Source organism: Cotesia typhae, unplaced genomic scaffold (assembly GCF_013202065.1).
Source record: "Cotesia typhae breed Kobodo isofemale line unplaced genomic scaffold, CoteBio_Ctyphae contig_43, whole genome shotgun sequence".
NCBI lineage: Eukaryota > Metazoa > Arthropoda > Insecta > Hymenoptera > Braconidae > Cotesia > Cotesia typhae.
In genome coordinates this window covers 3663616-3684093 of record NW_027423752.1, presented here as the reverse complement: position 1 = coordinate 3684093, position 20478 = coordinate 3663616, and the positions used below count along the sequence as shown (strand labels likewise).

General features: G+C 32.0%; 2 protein-coding genes across 3 annotated transcripts; both read left to right on the top strand.

Annotated features, from left to right (window-relative positions):
• The first annotated feature begins 4793 nt into the window (after positions 1-4793).
• On the top strand, positions 4794-10824 carry Fig4 (polyphosphoinositide phosphatase FIG4). Of its 2 annotated transcripts, XM_074244248.1 has the most exons (6): positions 4794-5000; positions 5188-5437; positions 5586-5702; positions 5985-7723; positions 9691-10353; positions 10546-10824. In XM_074244248.1, exons 1-6 carry the CDS (start codon positions 4920-4922, stop codon positions 10627-10629), a joined length of 2934 nt encoding a protein of 977 aa, XP_074100349.1. In that variant the 5' UTR covers positions 4794-4919; the 3' UTR covers positions 10630-10824. The 2 variants fall into 2 exon arrangements, with proteins under 2 accessions (XP_074100349.1, XP_074100350.1); XM_074244249.1 differs by lacking the exon at positions 5586-5702 and having other exon boundaries at positions 4795-5000.
• A 7025-nt stretch (positions 10825-17849) lies between these two features.
• Positions 17850-19934, top strand: LOC141528319 (uncharacterized). The gene is given in 2 exon segments (XM_074244308.1): positions 17850-18511; positions 18513-19934. Coding segments are annotated over 2 exon segments (1836 nt in total). The 5' UTR covers positions 17850-17975; the 3' UTR covers positions 19813-19934.
• The last annotated feature ends 544 nt before the right edge of the window (positions 19935-20478 follow it).

Genomic DNA, 20478 nt, shown 5'->3' with positions numbered 1-20478 from the left:
AACAGATATCTGACACTTTTTATTATTTTTCTAAAAAAACAAATTATAAGAAAAAGTTTTTTAAAATTGTTGATCTAAAAACTTAAAAAAATTATGGATGATATGTTTGTGAAATGTTTCTGTAATTCTGATTTGTTCGTTCAAAAAAACAAAAAATTTATCAAATGTTTACTACTATCAATCACGCTCATTTTTTACTATAATTACTGAATTCAGTATTTGAATTTATAAAGAAAAGAATCATAATTTGAATATTTACCAATTAATATATCACGCCGGTACACGTGTAAAACCACTTGAAACAAAATTACAGGTTAAAACATCAAAACCAGTTTAAAAAAGAAGCCAATGTAAATAAATGGATAATAAAAAATAAATAATAAACGATATGGATTACAGATGAAACTGAAACTTGACAGAAGCTGCTGCGTCTTCAGTTCACCCTCAATGGATGCGACGGCCACCTTTTTGTACTTACTCAGCTTTGCTACATGTGTATCTACGTATAATACTACATACTTATATTGTGCTGAGCAATGTGTAAGTATGTTTATGTATTGAGTACATCTCGTTTCGCGAGATGTGCGCGTGTACAGAAGTCGCGCGATGAGGGATGAAAATGAGCGAGGGAAAGTAGAGAGTACGGACCAGTACGCGTAGACGACGATCCCTCTTGGTTCCTTGATCAATACTACACCCTCGCTTTTAAATCCACGGTCCGGAATAATTTTACATTCAATATTTTAATACATCTCTTTTTACTTCATTACGTTAATTTTCTAGATGCTTTTCATACTTGGTGAGTATTCATGTATTTAGAAAATTCTTTTAAAGGATTTGCATTTATTTATTTATTTTTTTTTCTTTTTTTTTTTTTTTTTTTTCAGGTTCGCTGTTGGAAAACATCAGGATTTTTTTTAAATAGATTTCAATTAATTTATTTTTTAATTTTTGTAGAAAAAAATTGTTAACCTTCTTGAAAATTTTGAAGAAAACAATTTTTCAATGACACTTTATTTTTAGATATTATCAAAATTATTTCTGGAATTTTTCTGTCAAGAAACAATGATTGTTAATTTGTATTTTTTATTAATAAATTTTACATTAATGAATTAATTACTTACTTAATGAGTAGACATTAGTAAAATAGATGAATACATAATGACAAGTGTAATAAGGTCTAAAAATATTTATCAGTTGGAAAATAATCATAATTACCTTTAAAGAATTTAATCTTTAAACTTGACTATATTATGTTCTAAATTTATTAATTACACTTAAAAAATGTCTTAAATGTAATAAACATTTTTAATATCTATTTTATTGATAATTATGAATCAGTATTAAACTTGTCGAATTAAATGAATATTGAAGGTTGAAAAAAAATTATCAGTATAATGACAAAGAAATATTCAAATTTTTAATTGAATCTAATAAATTTAATAAATTAATAAATTACTGTGTATAGTAATTAATATAAAATATTATTGATGAATCAATCTAAAATTAATATTGACAATATTCGTTGAATTAAGTTGATAACAATGAAAAAAACATTGAAAATAAACTGAGGTTATTGATAAATTATACTAAGTATATAGTAATTAATGTTAGATACGGTATTGACGATTGATGATAGATTGGCACTGAGGATGTAAGTTGAAGATTGAAAAACAAAAAATATCAATATTATAAAATATTAAAATCACAAAGAAGAATTATAAAAATAAACTGAAGTTATCGATAAATTAGTACACTAAGTATAAGTACGTATATGTGAGTGTATGCATCTAGGATTAGATTTTGAATTTATCGGAAGCGACAGCGACCGGAGATGATGTTGAAGATGACCTTTGTCAGGTAACATGTTACATATTTAATATTCAGTAAAAAACTTAAAGAACTAAATGAAGAAAATCCTTTGGTGCCAGGAACTACCAGTTGGCGTGCTACGGCATAGTCCCAACCGCTGCCATATACAGATCATCACTGTTATTGTTTTATTGATTTACTTTGAGAAATATCTATGCATCAGGACTCAAAATTTATTGCTAAGTACTTATATTTATACCTTACAAATTTATATTTTTGTAAATTTAATAAAAAATATTATTTCTTATTACTTAAATATAAGCATATCCACTGTTACGCGTGGCGTTCAATTTTATAAAATATATTTTTAGTTTAAAAAAAGGGATAGTCATTTTATTTTATCACTACATTTTGAACAAAGAAAAAAGAATGGAAAAATTTTCTTCTTCAGTGTCTCGTTCAACTCTTTAAAAGATACCTGGGAAATTTCTGCAATTAAAACCTAAAAAAAATGAGTGAATAGGATTTTTATTGTAGGTAGACAGGATCACTTGAGGATATAAGATAAAGAAATAAGAGTACTGATTTTTTAAAGAAATAGTTAAGTAAATGAATAATGAATATGAACAATAGTTAAAAGGATCTAATGTAAACATTAATTTCTAAAATAATTACATTACTGAAATTTAAATGTTAAGATAATTGCATTTTCTAGTAAAATTTTAAACGAATTCTCAGACAAGTAATAGTCAAATAACAAATCCAACAATTTGATATTTATGGTCAATTTTTTACGTAACAACATAATTACTGTTTATATTCATATTATCTTCTTATCATTATTCTGTACAAATAAAAACCAAACACTGTTTATTGATAAGCGCATAAAATGGCTTAACCGAAATTTAGTTGATTTTTTCAGGAAAAATGTTCATGATAGTCTGAATAAGGTTTTTATGAACAATAAAATTGAAAATTTGTGTTTCTACAAGATTTTTACATAAACTCGAAAGCAACTTATAATATGCGTTATTTTTTTCTGTGTCATTTTACAGCATTTTTCAAGAAGTTGTCCCTACTTAGTAAAAAGTTATTGAAAACGATTTTGACAATTTAAAATCTTCATATAAGAGAATTAAATTTAAAAGTATTGAAAATCTGAAAATTCAGAAGTATTGCGATGAATTTAAATTTCGTTATTTCCAATATTTTTAGAAGATTTCATAAAAATCGAACTATTACATTTCATGACGGAACTTTCGAAAAATTTTGCTATATTTCGACTCAGCTCGTCATCCTGATTCAGAAAACATACATATAAGGTTCAAATGTTTATACGCAGTAAAAAATTTTTCGTCATTGTGTTGAGTGTTAAAATTTGTGTGTAGAATATTACGCTCTAGTGTGTAGAATTTAACATTCTCATGTGTTGATTGAATGATTTAACACACTTAAAGCCAGTAAAATAAGCTTCAATTTACATACTTGCATGAATTTCTAACATAAAAAATTTCCATATCTTTAATGAAATTTGACTACTGCATTTGTTTTAATTAATTTTTAATAAACTAAATTTTAGATTTATTCTTGAAAAATTCATTTAATTTATTTAGTATTATTATTAAACGTAGCTGTTAGTCAAATCTACTTCCATTTCGGATGCCGAATGGCATTTTTTCTAATTCGTTTTTTTAATCCGAAATAATTAAAAACATAAAATTAAAAAAAATACATTATGTCCTACACGGAAAGAACAAAAGTACACTGCATCTTCTCCCATAATATCGTCCCATATTACACTGGATATAATCCGAAAAAATATCCCCTATAATTTGAATAATACTCGCAGTAGAATCTTGGATTAAATAATTTTTTCAAAACTTGTGATATTCAATTTTTTTCTTTTTTAGTAGAATTTTTTTGAAAATTTGTACAATTGTGGTTATAAATTTTTTTTTTAATTGTGCTTTTTTTTTTTTTTTAATATATCAATAAAATCAAACAAAAATTTCGTTCAAAAAAATAAAAATTAAAATGGTGACCCCACTTGTTGAAAATATTTACCAAAAATTTTTCAACCCCAAATTATCAGAAAAATTATGCTTGAATGATCCTTAAATATTTTCTATCCATGCATTGCATTGCATTTTTGTAAAATACATAAAAAAAATGAACAATTAAAAAAAAAATTAATCATCACAAATTTAAGAAATTTTACAAATTTTCAAAAAAATTTATAAATTAAAAAAAAAAGTTGAATATTACAATTTTTGAAAAAATTATAGAATCCAAGATACTACTGAGTATAATTCAAATTATACGGGATATTTTTTTGGATTATATCCAGTGTAATCTTACGCGGTATAACCAGAAAAATTACTTGGTCAAATCGGAGATTACACTGAGTATAATATAAAAATAATTTAGTGTAATCTGGAGTATATTTGATATTATCTGAAATTTTTTTTCACCACAGATTACACTGAGTATAATATGGAAGGATATGTAGTGTAACTTTGTTCTTTTCGTGTATTTACGTTATGTACATATACCCTTATAGGGGCGCCTGTGCATTATCGTCCTTTTACAGCTGTTGTATAATTTTTTTTTCACATTTTTTATTTCTTATTATTATTTCATAATTAAATAAGCATTATGAGCCGTGCACTTTTGGATTTTCCAAACTTTTTAAAACTTCTGTGTACCGAAAAGTAAAAATTTTTTTTTTAGATTATCGACTATTTCTTCGCTATAAGATAAAATGTTAATAAAATTAATTTTTAACAAAAATCCCAATATTGATGAGAAAAATTTTTTAATTTTTAAAAGCCGGCTGATTACACCTGAAGCAATTCCCTTGAAAGCAATCCTTACCATAATGTTATAATTTCTTCATTACCATCTGCAAAGTAGAGATATTTCTTGATTACCATCCTCAGTAGAGTTGACGTTTGTTTACAATTGACAGCTGCAAAACAAAGCAAACAGCTGTCTGATGCTAATTATACAATTTTGTATATGCTTATAATCTTAATCTATTTATTAGTTTACTGTGATATCTTTATTCATAATATTTAAAAAATAGATAATAAATTTTATCAATAAAAATGGAATCAAGTGAGCCAAATATTATTTTTCATCCGATGATTTCGTCAATACAAAAAATTGCTCTTTATGAAACGAAATCTGTAAGTAATATTAATTATTTAAATAATTGAAAACTAATTTATTTTATAAAAAACTTTTAACAAAAATTTTCATTACAAATTAGCCAAAAATTTTAGCGAAAAAATTCTTAATACAAAACTACTATTATGTACTGTTATCTTCAATGTTGATTTTTGATAAATAATTAACAAACTTTTATTTTTGCAGAGGTTTTACTTGATGGGTTCGAATAATAATTTAACTCGATTTCGAGTTTTGAAAATAGACCGAATGGAACCAAGAGACCTGGTGGTAGTGGACGATAAAATGGAATACACCCAAGATGAAATAGCTGATCTGGTCACCATGATCGATATCGGGAATCGCAGCAGTAATAATAGTGGCAATAGCAAATTAATAGGCCAGAGAAATAAAGCAAGTGGTGTGGCTCGTATTGTATCTGCTTTTGGAATTGTCGGTAGGTTAATTATATAATGAATTAATTACTCAGTTTACTTGACAGCCTAAGATATAGCATGAAAAAATTTTATTTAATTATACTTGTAAAAATATTAAAATACATTAATTATTTATTTATTTTGACAATAAAAAATGTTGCATGGTAGATAAAAAACGGCAATATAATTTAATCTATCATAAACCGACTAAAACAAATTTTTCATGGAAATCGACTTGGAATAAGGATTGTTTTCCGCGGTTAATATCTGCTTTTGGTATTGTTGGTAAGGCTTTGTAGCTTTGATTTTATTTTATAATTTTATTTCCATACTTCTTTTTCTATATTTATTTTCTATTCACAACTTACAAAGTCATATTATTTCTTTTTATCACTTACATATTAATTTCTGCATTTTACGATTACTAGGTACTAATTTCAATCATCACCGTGGGTACACAATACATGTTACATAGAAAAATATCTTGTGTACTCGGTACTTAATAAATATAAAAAAAAATAAATAAATAAAAAATAAACGTTAACTATCAAATCATGAATTTTCTAGGTTTTGTAAGATTTCTAGAAGGCTATTACATAATCCTTGTAACAAAGCGTCGCCGAGTAGCAGTGATTGGTCATCACACAATTTACAAAATCGAGGACACATCAATGATCTACATTCCCAATGACACAGTTAGAATTTTTCATCCTGATGAACAGCGCTACGTCAAGATGTTCCAAAGTATTGATCTGAGCAGCAACTTTTACTTCAGCTACTCCTACGATTTGACCCATACACTTCAAAATAATCTCGCTCCACCGAAGCACATCTTCAATAACAACAATAACAACACCGACATAAACGACTCTCATGATCAAGACAACCCGGATGAAAAATTGATAAACATGTGGACGCAAATGACTTTCAAAAACAAGAAAATAGTCGACTACGGTGTGCGTAGCAATCCAAATCGCAGGTTCGTGTGGAACAATCACTTGTTGAATCCCGTGGAACGTGACCTGCACCGTGATTGGACCCTCTACATAACCCACGGGTTTATCGGCCAATCCAATGTCTGCATATTTGGTAAATCCATTTACATAACTTTAATTGCACGTCGCAGTAACAAATACGCAGGAACGCGGTTTCTGAAAAGAGGCGCGAATTCTACTGGAGATGTCGCTAATGAAGTCGAAACAGAACAAATAGTTTACGATTCTGCCGTAAGTTCGCTTCACAGTGGAAGGTTCACTTCGTTTGTTCAAATGCGCGGTTCTGTTCCAGGGAACTGGAGCCAGGACATCAGCAAAATGGTCCCTAAACCCACTATTTCGTGTGATCTTGCGGATCCATTTTATGAAATAGCAGGCGCGCATTTTAATCAACTTCTCCAGCGCTATGGAACACCCACAATTATTCTGAGCTTGGTGAAGAAACGAGAAAAGAAGAAACATGAGAGCACTTTGAGTGACGAGCTGACATCAGCCGTGAAATATTTGAATCAATTCTTAGCCCCTGAAAATCAACTACAATACGTGAGTTTCGACATGGCGCGCATGAACAAGGGTAAGGAGGCCAAAGTTATGAGCCGACTGGCAAATATTGCAAATAATGCTGTGATCAAAACTGGAATCTTTCAATCGCAAATGCCGTATTATAGCCAGAAGAAATTGTTCCTGGATAATACACCGGTGGTGAGAAATTGTAAATTAAATGAAGAAGGATATGACAAAATAACTGAGTCATTTATAAAAAAAGGAACGTTGCAGACAGGAATTATTCGCACAAACTGCGTGGATTGTTTGGATAGAACCAACACTGCGCAGTTCGCGATTGGAAAGTGCGCATTAGGATATCAGTTATGCGCGCTGGGAGTTTTGGACTCGGCAAAGCTTGAGTTTGATTCTGATTGCGTGAGAATGTTGGAAGAGTTGTATGAAGATCATGGTGATACACTAGCGCTGCAGTACGGAGGTTCCCAACTGGTCCATAGGATTAAGACATACCGGAAAACAGCGCCGTGGACTAGTCAAGGAAATGATATCATGCAGACACTAAGCAGGTATTACAGTAATACATTTAGCGATCAGGAGAAGCAGCACACGATCAACTTGTTCTTGGGATTGTTTACTCCTGAAGAAGGTCGCGCGCCTTTGTGGGAGCTATTGACAGATTATTACTTACATCATACGCCAGTTTTTAGAAGAATGAAGCTGCTGACGCAGTGGTGGGACAAAAATACTATCAGGTGTTTGCCGTATGCTTATGATGATATTGAGAAGACTTGCTGGGAAATGGTTCAGGTTAGAGATTTGATAATCTATTTAAGTCGTGTTATTTATTAATATTGTAACTTCCAAGTTTGTAAGTTAAATACTAAATAATCCCCGGCTCGAAATTTCCTCGCCGGAGTCCAGGGTCTTAAACGGGGATCACTTCGAAAATACCACAAACATAAATAACACGCTTCATTTTAATTAAAAAATAAAAGAAAAAGAAACCTTTTTATTGGCTTGATAATGTTAATTTAACAAATAAACAATATAAACCATAGAAACAAATACAATAGAACACTCAATTTACACATATACGATATTCGCGGTTCAAAATAAGAAACGTGGTCTACAAAATATAAACTGGTTCCTGATAACCCCCCCCCCTCCCCTTTCCAGTGCGAATACTCGTCAGCCCTGGGCCTAAACTCTACCCCGAGAGCGAGTAGAGAGTTTCCTCCTCGCCCCCACACACGGCTTATGATCGGCTGAAGGTCTTGTAGTCTAAAATCCGAACCTAAATCGACATTCACTGGGTTGATAATAGAATCAAATTTATTTTATAATAAATTTCGTATATTAAAAATGGGTAGACACAAAAATCCTAGACAGAATATTTTTAATCATTTTTTAAAAAATCATTTTTCATAAAATGTTGCAACATGATGATAATAAGAAAATTTTATACTGGAGTTTCCATCTTTAAAAAAAAATAATATGTTAAGAAAGTAGTGATGGATAATAAAAAAAACGATATCTTTTATAATTTGAAGCGATTTTCTTTCTTATATCCACGATCCCATCAGACACGACTGAAATGTTCTCTCTGTCACTCAATTCCACACGCGTTGAAATTTAAATCTTTAAAATTTGTATACCCCTATTAGGATCAAATTTTTTGCAGTCAACCCTATATCATCGTGTTCACAATAAAACAGCGCTTATGCTGATATAAATTTTTTTCTATTATCCAATCAAGTGAAAGTAACTAGCATTGACCTACCTGTTTATACCTGTCAACCCAGTAGTTCATGCAGGTAAATAATAGTCGACCCTACGTCTGCACATTCTATGTGTTTTATATTTTAAGTCCAGTATAAAATTTTCTTATTACCTTCATGTTGCAACATTTCATGAAAAATCATTTTTTAAAAAATAATTAAAAATATTCTGTCCAGGATTTGTTGTGTCTACCCATTTTTAATTTATATATTAAATTTAATTCTATTATCAACCCGGTGAATGTCGATTTAGGTTCGGATCTTCTACTATTGGCACGGGGAGTCGCCCTTTCATCGGGTCGGTCCACGATACTTACCTATGTCTCAGTCGGACTCTAGGTAGAGTGTCATCTCAAATTACTTGGTGAAGAGTATTCAGCCGAGTAATTCTCCCTGGAAAGAAGTTCTTTAGTAAATTTATTTTCAAAACAGTACTTCAAATATTTTGAACCATACTACAAAAAAGAATTCTTCGCCCTCTATCGAGGTCCGCGCAAGCTCAACAATCGTCAAAAATTTTTAAGTTTTTATTTATCATTAAATAATTTAGTTGAGTTGCTCATCATTATTTTCTATCTTAATCTTCATTTTTTCATTATCTATCCATTTCGTCGGCCAGGTTCTAAGTATTTATTCTTTAAAATAATTTCTTTTCCATAATAAATTGGCTCGGGACTTTTTTCAGAATAATTTCCCATTCTGTTACAATTATTTTCTTTTACTCGCTAAACTCGCTCGGCTTTAAAATAATTTTTCACACTCTTAAAATTTACAATTTCATCAAACTTACAGTAACAATAATATTAACTAAAATAATATCATAATGAAAATTAATAATTATCGTCGAGATAAATCATAATAATTGTTTCAATCAATAATAATAAACCAAAAAACTCCTAATACACAGATCAAGTCACCTTGATCACAATATTAATCAAAAAATATATATTATTAGTGTTTAATTAATTAATTGTTAATTTTATGCTTGTAATCTAGGTGGATAGTACACAAGAAGAAATGATTGACGTGTACTCAGACTATCATCGACTATATGAATTAGTCCCGCTGTCAGAAATGTACGCGTACCAAATAAGCCACTCGATAAGAGACTTCATGCCACATTTTACTACCAATTACAGTCCTTTTGCAGTGCGAGTTCGACCTGGAAGACGAAGAGAAGAAACGGGAAATAAGCGGAATGGTAATATCAAAAACCCCTCAATGACGGGGCAAAGTAGCACCAGTAGCACCGCTTCCAGTGCCAGTTCTAGCGTTGACACTAGCTCTGACGATGAAGATGATGATCTGGTGGTTGTTCGTCACCAAAGAAGTGATCTGTCAAACAGAGACTCGAGGGAAACCAATGCTAGCTCAGTAAGCTTCGAAGCGCTCTTTCCTGCCATGAAAGAAGTTTATGGTGTGGAATTAAAAAATCCGCGACGCAGTGATCTGGTATTGTACAAACGGTTTGTTATGATCGGTCGCAACGCTGCGGGAATAAAGGAACATACTTCGAGTATTCAGAGAGCGAAAATGGTTCAGCAAGTTACGTTTCCGGATATTGTTAATTTGAGCAGGAAGAAAACTGAGAGTTTCAAGGTGCCGAAGGTTGATGATACTAGTGTCAGTATTTATGAACAATATGTACAGAGAGGAAAGGTAATTTGTCTTTTGATATTAATTTAATAATATTTTTAATTATTTAAATATTAGATAAAAAAATTGTGACTAATAATTTAAATTTAAATAATTTAAAAATATTTTATTACGTTTGAAATAAATTTTATTTGTTTATTTTTAAAGAAAAAATTTTGAAAAATATTTATATTAATTTTTTTTTTTTTTTTCCAGAATGGAGGATTTATTCCCAACCCAACAGATATGATCCTCTACGAAAAATATACTTATGAAAGCAAATTATGTCACGGTATCTAGAAAAAGTTCTCATTAATCTTTGCATTTTCATAAATTACAAACTTAAAATTATGTCGACAATTGTTTATTTATATTACAAAGTTATGTATTGGTATTAATTTTATTGATAAGTTATTTGAAAATTGATAATACAAACCGTTTTGAATGTATTTTGTAAACATTATTTGAATAATAAATTTTGATCAAATTAATAAATACTAATTTTTAAACTATTAAATAACGTTAATTGAAGTAATTTTCAATTTAATCTAAAATAATTCAATTCTTTGACCAGGAATAAGAGCAAATTAGAAAGGAATTATGTTCAAAAACTATAGTGGGAAGATATAGTCGCTATGTGTTAATAATCAACCGAATATTCACGAACGATATAGTTGTCGCAACAAGAGAGTGTACCTCGGCTTTCATCCCCACTCCATCAAATACTGTACGGAACGCATTTTTATAGTTCTTACTACGCCATGAAAAAATAGGGGTGAGGCTCATTCTCCCGAAGGCCAAAATCCCGAAAATCTGCTTACCATTAAAACAGATAGTAACGAAGTTGCGAGAAAAAACGAGAGATGGCGCTGAAGTATGATTACACGGAAAAATATAGCATTTTAATATTAGAACGTGAAAAAAAGATGAGAATTGAAATGTAAAGGGGATACTTCGAATTAATACAAATTGGCTGTAACTTGCACGTTTATAAGTGCACGGGTGTACTTGATATTACTCGAATAAATAAAAACCACAATCAGCTAACAGGAAAGAAATTGATGTAAATAATAAAAAGACTTGGGTATCTTTGACTAAAATAAATTGAAAATTTATGTCCAAATAAGAAAATTCGTCATAGAAAGCATGAGCGGGTGAATGTACACGGGTGGACTCTATTTTTTCTACGGAAAATTATAAATAAAACAAGCTCTCGTAATAAATAATAGTTATTTATGATCACCGGGAAATTTTGAGTCATATAAATTGAAAATTCTGGTCAAATTTTGAAAATTCTTTGAATATAACTGACGCGTGTAAATGCGCACGGGTAACCTTGATGAGTCCACCCGTGAAAATGTACACGGGTGAACTTCTCCAATAGCGAAAGAGAGAGGTGAATGAAATATTCTAACGCTCAGAATGAATATTAATTGATATAATTAAGCATCTTCAATGTAAACAAATCCAAAATTTTTTTTACATATCGAAAAATTCAAAAAAAATATACGCCCGTGCGAATGTACACGGGTGCACTCGATATTTTCTACGGAAAATTATAAATGGAATGAGCTGTAATAATAAATTATAGTTATTTATGATCACCCGGAAATTTTTGGTTACATAAATTCAAAATTCTGATCAAATTTTGGAATTTCTTTGAATATAACTAACCCGTGTAAATGTGCACGGGTAACCTTGATGAGTCCACCCGTGAAAATGTACACGGATGAACTTCTCCAATAGCGAAAGAGAGAGGTGAATGAAATATTCTAACGATCAGAATAAATATTAATTGATATAATTAAGCATCTTCAATGTAAACAAATCCAAAATTTTTTTTACATATCGAAAAATTCAAAAAAAATATACGCCCGTGCGAATGTACACGGGTGCACTCGATATTTTCTACGGAAAATTATAAATAAAACAAGCTCTCATAATAAATTCAAAATTCTGGTCAAATTATGGAAATTCTGTGAACATAACTGACCCGTGTAAATGTGCACGGGTAAACTTGATGAGCCCACCCGTGAATATGTACAGGGGTAAACTTGATGAGCTAACCCGTGTAAATTTTTCCGCGTCTACTTGACATATTGCTAAAAAAATGATGAATGAAATATTATAATTCGGAAAATAAATGTGATTTAATATATTTAAGTATCTTCAACGTGAAAAAATTTAAACTTTATCTACATTTTGAAAATTTAGGAAAAAATACACGCCTGTGTAAATGGACGCGCATCATTTTGGTACTTTTCAGGAAAAATTATAAATCAAATTAGCATTTAAAGAAAATTAATGTATTTTACTACATTTGGTTCAGCTTGTGGACATAGGTAATAGGTAAGTGACACTTTCAGAATGATGTAAGACTATACTGTTTATTGTGAAACTTTAACTTTTGCTTACATGTTCACGAAGGCAGGGGTGAATTATTCATCCTAGACAATAAAGGTAAACGTAATTGGCCGACAGATGCAATTGATATAAATCAAGATCAAAAAATATCTTCAAATAAAGAATATTTATGATTAAATTCGACATTCAAAATCGTTGTAGCAAATTGATCACCCGTCAATATTCGCCTAGGTGAACGCAGGTCATAGCATTTAATCATTATTTGAAGTCATTTTACTATCAATTACATAAACTCGATTTTGTAAGGCTTGTAAATATACTCGGCATGTGAGTGGAACTTGAAATGGACTAAAAAATACTTTACAATTTTATTCATTATCATTCATGGTTTACATGTTCCTGAATGGACGGTCAAACACGATATTCTCAAAAACAATGATAAATATGATTTGTTTTACCCCTTCCATACGAACCCCCTGGCCTTAATGATAATAATCATAATTGAAGGAGAATTAATAAAATTACCACTTTTCTACACTTCTGCACACATAGACATAGACACAAACATATATATATATATATATATATATATATATATGCTATGGTTGAAATTAGAAAAATAGAACAATCAAAACAAAAGCAGCTAAAAAGTGAAAAGAAAAATAACAGAGTGATCAAGGTTTAGTGGAAACAGATGGTGATTTGAAGCAAACAACTGTTAAGCTCCTGGACGAAAAGTTTGCCGTAAAAACTGATACAGAAGACATGTGGCTGCAAGGTAAAGATAAAAAGTTAGTGATTGTAAAATTGAAAAAATCGGAAATCAAAGAAGAAATCATGAAAAGTAAAAAAATGCTAAAGAACACAGAGATCTTTATTGAAAATGATCTCCCACATGAAGAAAGAGAAGTACAATGGAGAATTAACCAAGAAGCGAATAACATGTATAAAAAAATATGAACAAGAAAAGTAGGAAAAATCCAGCCAAAAAAAATGGTGGGACAGAGAGTGTAAAAATAAGAAAAAGTTGGTTAAAAGTAAACTGATGAAATGGAAACATGGACAAGCAACAAAAGAAAATTACTTAAAAGAAAGAAAAGAACTCAGAAAGCTATGTAAAGAAAAAGAAAGAAAATTGAAAGAAGAGGAAATTGCAGAAATAAAAAAAGCAAAAACTGAAAAAAAGTGTGGGAGTACATCAATAAATATAGAAAACCAAGGTCAGAAATCAACAAAGACATCACAATGGAGAAATGGAGTGATCATTTCAGAGCTGTACTGAATGGTGAACGAACAAAAACAATAGGCGATTGGAACAGAGTAGAAGACAAGGATAAAGAAAAAGAAAAAGAATTATCGGATGAAGAAATTAGGAAGCAAGTACGGAAATTGAAACGAAAGAAAGCTGCCGGTGAAGATGGTATTCCGAACGAAGCGTGGATCTATGTCCAAGGCAGCACAGAACAAGAGATATATAATCTAGTGAAAAGAGTATGGCGAGGTGAAGGAATGCCAGAAGACTGGAAAACCGGACTACTGCCACCTCTGCATAAAAAAGGAGACAAAGACAACGTGGAAAACTACAGAGGCATCGCTCTCCTTAACACAGCGTACAAGATCTACGCAATGATCCTAAACGAAAGGCTACTGAATGACATTGAAGGTAAAGGTATACTCCCAGAAACACAAGCGGGCTTCAGAAGAGGAAGAGGAACGATTGACAACATCTACATATTAAGGCATGTAGCGGAGAAGGAGCTAGCGAAAGAAAAAGGTAAACTTTTTACGTTTTTTATAGACTTAAAAGCTGCATTTGACAGTGTTGACAGAAAGGTGCTGTGGGAAGCTATGGAAAAAAGAGGAGTCAGGCAAGGTCTAATTCAAAGAGTTAAAGAGCTGTACAAAGAAACTAAATGCAAAATAAGAGCAGGAGGTAAAATATCAGAAGAATTCTGGACTAACGAGGGAGTGAGGCAATGATGTCCTTTAAGCTCTACACTTTTCATAATTTTGATGGCTGACATGGGGACCGTCCTAAGCAAGGGGCAAACCGGTGGAGTCGTCATAGGTAAAGAGAAAATATGGAGCCTGGAGTATGCTGACGACGTTGTGCTGCTCGCAACTAGCGAAGGTGAATTAAGAGAAATGATCAAGAGACTTGAGAAATATTTAGATAAGAAAAAGCTAATACTGAACGAAAACAAATCCCAGATTATGGTATTCAGAAACGGAGGTGGAAAGAGAAAAAAGTCGAACTGGTTCTGGAAAGGAAGACAACTGGAAGAAGTAAATGAATTTACCTACTTAGGTTTCCTCTTCAAATGCAGCGTAAAAAACAGAACACATAAAAGAAAGAGTCAAAAAAGCTGTTACTGTGATGAACCACACCTGGAGTATAGGAGAGCGCCTTTTTAAAAAAGACTACAAAAGAAGAATAAAAATGTTTGACAGCCTAGTAGTCAGCATAATGGCATATGAAGCTGAGCTGTGGGGGTGGAAAGAAGTGGAAGAAATGGAGCGAGTACAGAAGAAATACCTCAAGTGGACATTAGGATTAGAAAAATGCACACCAGACTGCATAAACTTCATGTGTAGTTGCTGATACCATAGTTTTTTAACCGTGTAAGAAAAGGGATTTAAAATGATTCAAAATAATTCGACAATATGAAAAATGAATATGATAAAACGATTTTTTGAAAATTTTATTTTTAAGATTTCTCAAAATCTAGCGAACCGAATCGATTCAAATTTTTACGAAATTTAATGGCAATGATACTCTTTGGATCGCCACTTATTTCGATCCGATCGGTAGAGCCGTTCAAAAGTTATAAGAGGTTTATACACACACACACACACACACACACACACACACACACACACACACACACACACACACAGCCGCACGGACACTATCGCGGGGACATTCAAGGAAGCTTTCTGTGACCTTAGAACATCGAGATCTGATGAAAGCTCGATTTTCGCAAAACGGGGTAAAACCTATATCTTCCCTAATTTAAAAAAAATTGTCAATTTCTCTTACACGGAAAGAACAAGATTGTACTGGCTGCCATCCCGGATTACACTCACTGGTATCTGAGGTGAAAAATAATTTCAGATTGCACCCAGTACTATCTGGATTCTACCCTGTACAATCTCCGATGTTACTCAGAAACATCTTGGATTTTACAGCGACAGATTGCACTGGTTATAATCGTGGATTGTATCCACTGCAATCTGGATTGTACTCTGTGCAATCTCAAATTTTACTCAGTGTAATCTCGGCCATTCTTTTTCTAGCACATGCGCGTACAGCAGTGTTGACACTTTGAGATTTGTAGTCCGTTTTAGTTTATAGGATATTGTTTTGAAAGTAGATTATCACTCATATATATTGTATAGAAATATTTTTTAACACATTAAAAAAAAATATTTTTTGACGCTCAGTATAACTAAAACGGACTACAAATCTTAAGGAGCATCTTAATATCAAAATGAAAATCTCATTTTTAAACCCAAAGGGAACTTTTCAGCCTGTTTCCGAAAAAAAATAAGAAAATAGTTTCTTTTTTAATCACCCGACTGTCTACAAACTGTAATATTTTGAAATCCCTTTTTTTTAACAAGGCTGTGTTTGTGTTTTTGTGCATGCACGCGTGTGTATATGTACGTCTGTGTGTGTATCTTGATTGAAATTTGCGCGTGTGTATGTAGTTGTTAGTTAACGTGTGTTAAAATCCGAATTTTTTTTACCTTTGGAGGGTCATGGTTGTGCTTCGGCTCCCATTTTCTTACCACAAATGCAGTTCGCTCTTTGTTCATGGCTATTTTCAGCTTTAATGGACAATATTCTCTGCAACAAGAAGTCCATATTATTTTAAATTACTATACTACAAATTAGATATGATGAAAAAATAAAAATAGTCGTAAAAAAAAACACCTGAATGAACATTTGTTGATGATGATTATATATATATATATATATATATATATATATATATATATATATATATATATATATATATATATATATATATATATATATATATTAACTTTTAATAAATATACTATTATTCTAAAAAGAATATTTATTTAATGTAAAAAATATTTATTTATATTTAAGGGGCCGTTCAAGTATTACGTAAGCACCAAGGGGGTGGGGGTCTCTGTTTTGCTTATTTTGGATGACATGGGGGTTGGGGGGGTCTAGATGATGATTACGTCATCGTTAGTTATTCAAGTTTTTTCGGGGATTCCCGCAAATAATACATATGCGTAGGCACTCGCTTTGAGAACTGATTAGGGGAATTACCGCGCATTAGGGAAATTACCGTGCGCTATTCACTTGTCTAATAATTCGCTCTCGTGCCGGCCGGCTGCAAGTGCGCATCTATCAGTATTGTTTTGTTTGGATTCTAAACGTATTGTAAGCATTGAAAGTTATCATTTGTGTTTATGTTGATGCAATTAGCCAAAGTTTAACGTTTTAATTATTTAAATTTAAATATCTTATTAGAATGTCATATCATATAGACAAATCCAAGTTATACCAAAAACTGTTCGAAAGTTTTAAAAAATCTCATACTGGGACAAAAGTGCAAAATGTACAAAAGTTAGTTAACGAAGTTTGGCGAAATTATAAATTACAAGCAAAGACAGATAAGGAACTAGATATTATTGTATCTAAGAGAATCGAAGAAGAATTGCAAGCGGCGACTAAAAATAAATCCAATCTGCTTCATTTTTTTTCCAAGGTGAGTAAATATAAGTACAAAGTTTCTCTTTACGTTCTGTAACAATTAAAACGATTTATGAGTAAAAAATATGATGGCCTATCTCAAAGTAAAAAGGTAAATGATTGATATTTTATTTCTTAAGATCGACTCCGGCAATTGGTCACAAAATACACGGTGTTTTCAATATCTGTATGTGAAGGGTTTCTGTGGGGAAAAGCTTTCAATAATATTTAAACGCTGGTTTTATTAAATATGATGAATTTATGTAGCTTAATAAGAGAATATCCAGCAGAACTCTTAGAAATTTTTCATTTCTAGGCAACGTCTTCTACCAGTAAACCTGCAGAAAAAACACAAATTATACAGCCATTTTCTAACATTGAAAAACAGAAAGAAGATAAAATTAAAACCGGCAATGAATCACAAGAGCAATGCGAAAATAATGATAATGCAGATAAACAAAGAGCAAAACCTTCTCAAGAAGCTTTGAAAAATAAGATTACTCTACTCGAAAAAAATCTGAACGCTTTGTATTCTGCCAGAGATATTATGCCAAATTGCGCTGAAGTTGATAAACAGATCATTAAGTTGCGCGAGGAACTAAAAACAGCAAAAAATACTTTAAACAGGAAGATTCAAAACGCAGTTGCCCAGAAGAAACACAGGGATGGTATGAAAAGAAAGTTAGAAGATATTTGTCAAGAAAATCCTGAAATAAAAAGAAGACTATCTCTGAGGGATTCAGTAGGACATCCTAAACTTGAAAGCGATCAACCATTACTATTGAAAACAATTGCGGATATAGCTTTATTTGGGAGTGCATGTGATGACAGGAGACGAACGGAATCTATTCGCAGCGTAAAAACTCTTGACGAACTCACACAAGAACTGCGTAAACTAGGATTTGACATTAGTCGCAGTGCGACATATCTTCGTTTGATTCCCAGAAAATCGAATTCTACAGAGGGACGAAGACATGTATCGATAGTCCCTGTTAGGCTCATTCGGGCTCAAACTGATCACCACAAGAGCCACTTAGATAGCAAGTTCGCTGAAACATCAATCCATTATTCAGAGAACATAGCATGACAAAGCTCGAGTCCCTATTGGCGTAACTGCAGCAAATAAGCAAGCACCTCTTTTAATGCATATGGAATATAGAATCAAATTACCTGACCACGATTGGGTAATCGCTGAGCGTCATAAATTAATACCATCTGTTTATGCTGGTATCAAAGTTACTTCCAATATGCTAGGACAACCGCAAGCCGTCGGATATTCTGGGCCAACATTCATCGCTATTCGAAGTGGAAAGCATAGTTCATCTACTGCTAATACTCATGCTCAGGATTTCGAGACGCTTCTCGAACTTGAAGAGTTTCGACCATTAGCAAAAACTGACCATGGACTAGTAAAACCAGTAGTAATTATGACGGTTGATGGAGGGCCAGATGAGAATCCGCGTTATCAAAAAGTCGTAGGGTTTGCTATACAACATTTTAAACGACATGATCTCGATGCATTGTTTATAGCTACCAATGCTCCTGGAAGGAGTGCGTATAACAGAGTGGAGCGAAGAATGGCTCCTCTGAGTCGGGAACTGGCTGGTTTAATACTGCCTCATGACCATTTTGGGTCTCATTTGGATGAACGTGGCGTTACAATTGATGAACAATTAGAAAGATATAATTTCGAATTTGCAGGAAATGTATTAGCTGAAGTATGGAGTTCAATTGAAATTGATGGCTATAATGTTACTGCAAAATATGTTGAGGCTGATGAACAAGATGTTCCTGAATTTCCAGACATTAAATGGTACTCAGAACATGTGCGTGAAAGCCAATACTTGCTTCAAATTGTAAAATGTAAAAATACAGAATGCTGTCGTCCAAGAAGTGGCCTATTCAGATTACTAGACAACAGGTTTCTTCCACCACCTGCAAAAGTAAAACAAACAGTTGATGACTTGGTTTTGGATGAAGGAGGACAATTTCTTGATCTTCCAGTCAATTTAGCTCTACGCTTGAGTACTACCCTCAAAGATTTTTTGCAAATGCCCTACGATTATTTTTGTCCGACGGTAAAATTGAGGCTCTCAAGCCGAACATGTAAAACGTGTGGTCTTTATCATGCTTCCGTCAAATCATTAAATCGTCACATCGAGGAGATCCATAAAAAAGTAAACACGCCCACAGAGGGAAAAGTTAGACCTGTAAGAGTCGCTGCTCGTCGTGCTAATGAACTGATGTGCATTATTCAAAATTTAGAGCACCAAGATGTTGAATGGCTCGATGAGAGTGACGTAGACATTCCAAAATCGGATGAAAATGAGCAGACTCACAACACTGAGCAGCAATCCAATGTCATCGATAACTTAGAATCATGAATTCAGGTTTCATGGACTGAAGACTGTTAATGTGTTCCGAAAATATTCTTTATGTTAGTTATGTTCTTTATTTCTGATTATATTTTTTGTCATTTACTCTATGTGTATCAGTTAAACCTAATATTTCCATGAATTTTCCTATTTTAAAAATAACAATATAAAAAAACATTTATTACTAAAAATGTTTACGTAAACATAGGGGGAGGGAGTAAGTGCTTTGCTTATTTTTTATGACAAGGGGGCCGGGGGGGGTAAAAAATGGTCAGAAATCTGCTTACGTAATACTTGAACGGCCCCTAATAAATGAATAAATTGTGTTCAAACAAATGAAATTATTAAAAGTTAATGAATTTTTCCATGAGTAAAGATTTAAATATTTTTTTTTTCAATAGTTTAACTTACGTTTTGGCAGGGTTCTCTTCAGGTGACTTTTTTTTTTGCCTCTTACGCAGTGATAAGTGGCCTCAGATAGATTCCAGCTTGGATCTGCAATCTTCCGTATTCGTCGGTTCTGCACCGCATTCATAGTTCTTGTCTCATATGAGACAAGTTCATGATTGGTTTCAAATTCATACTTGTCCAAGTCTCTGTGAAATTCCAGCTGATCCCCAGGATATTCTTTGCCAACAGTAAAAATGTTGGCCATTTTTTTATTAACTGAAACAT

What these genes read in the sequence shown, in the direction of transcription:
- Fig4 (XM_074244248.1), top strand. Translation starts at nt 4,920, where the DNA reads ATGGAATCAAGTGAGCCAAATATTATTTTTCATCCGATGATTTCGTCA. An exon ending in CTCTTTATGAAACGAAATCT is followed by an intron (nt 5,001 to 5,187) that starts GTAAGTAATATT and finishes TTATTTTTGCAG; the next exon opens with AGGTTTTACTTGATGGGTTC. An exon ending in ATCTGCTTTTGGAATTGTCG is followed by an intron (nt 5,438 to 5,585) that starts GTAGGTTAATTA and finishes GTTGCATGGTAG; the next exon opens with ATAAAAAACGGCAATATAAT.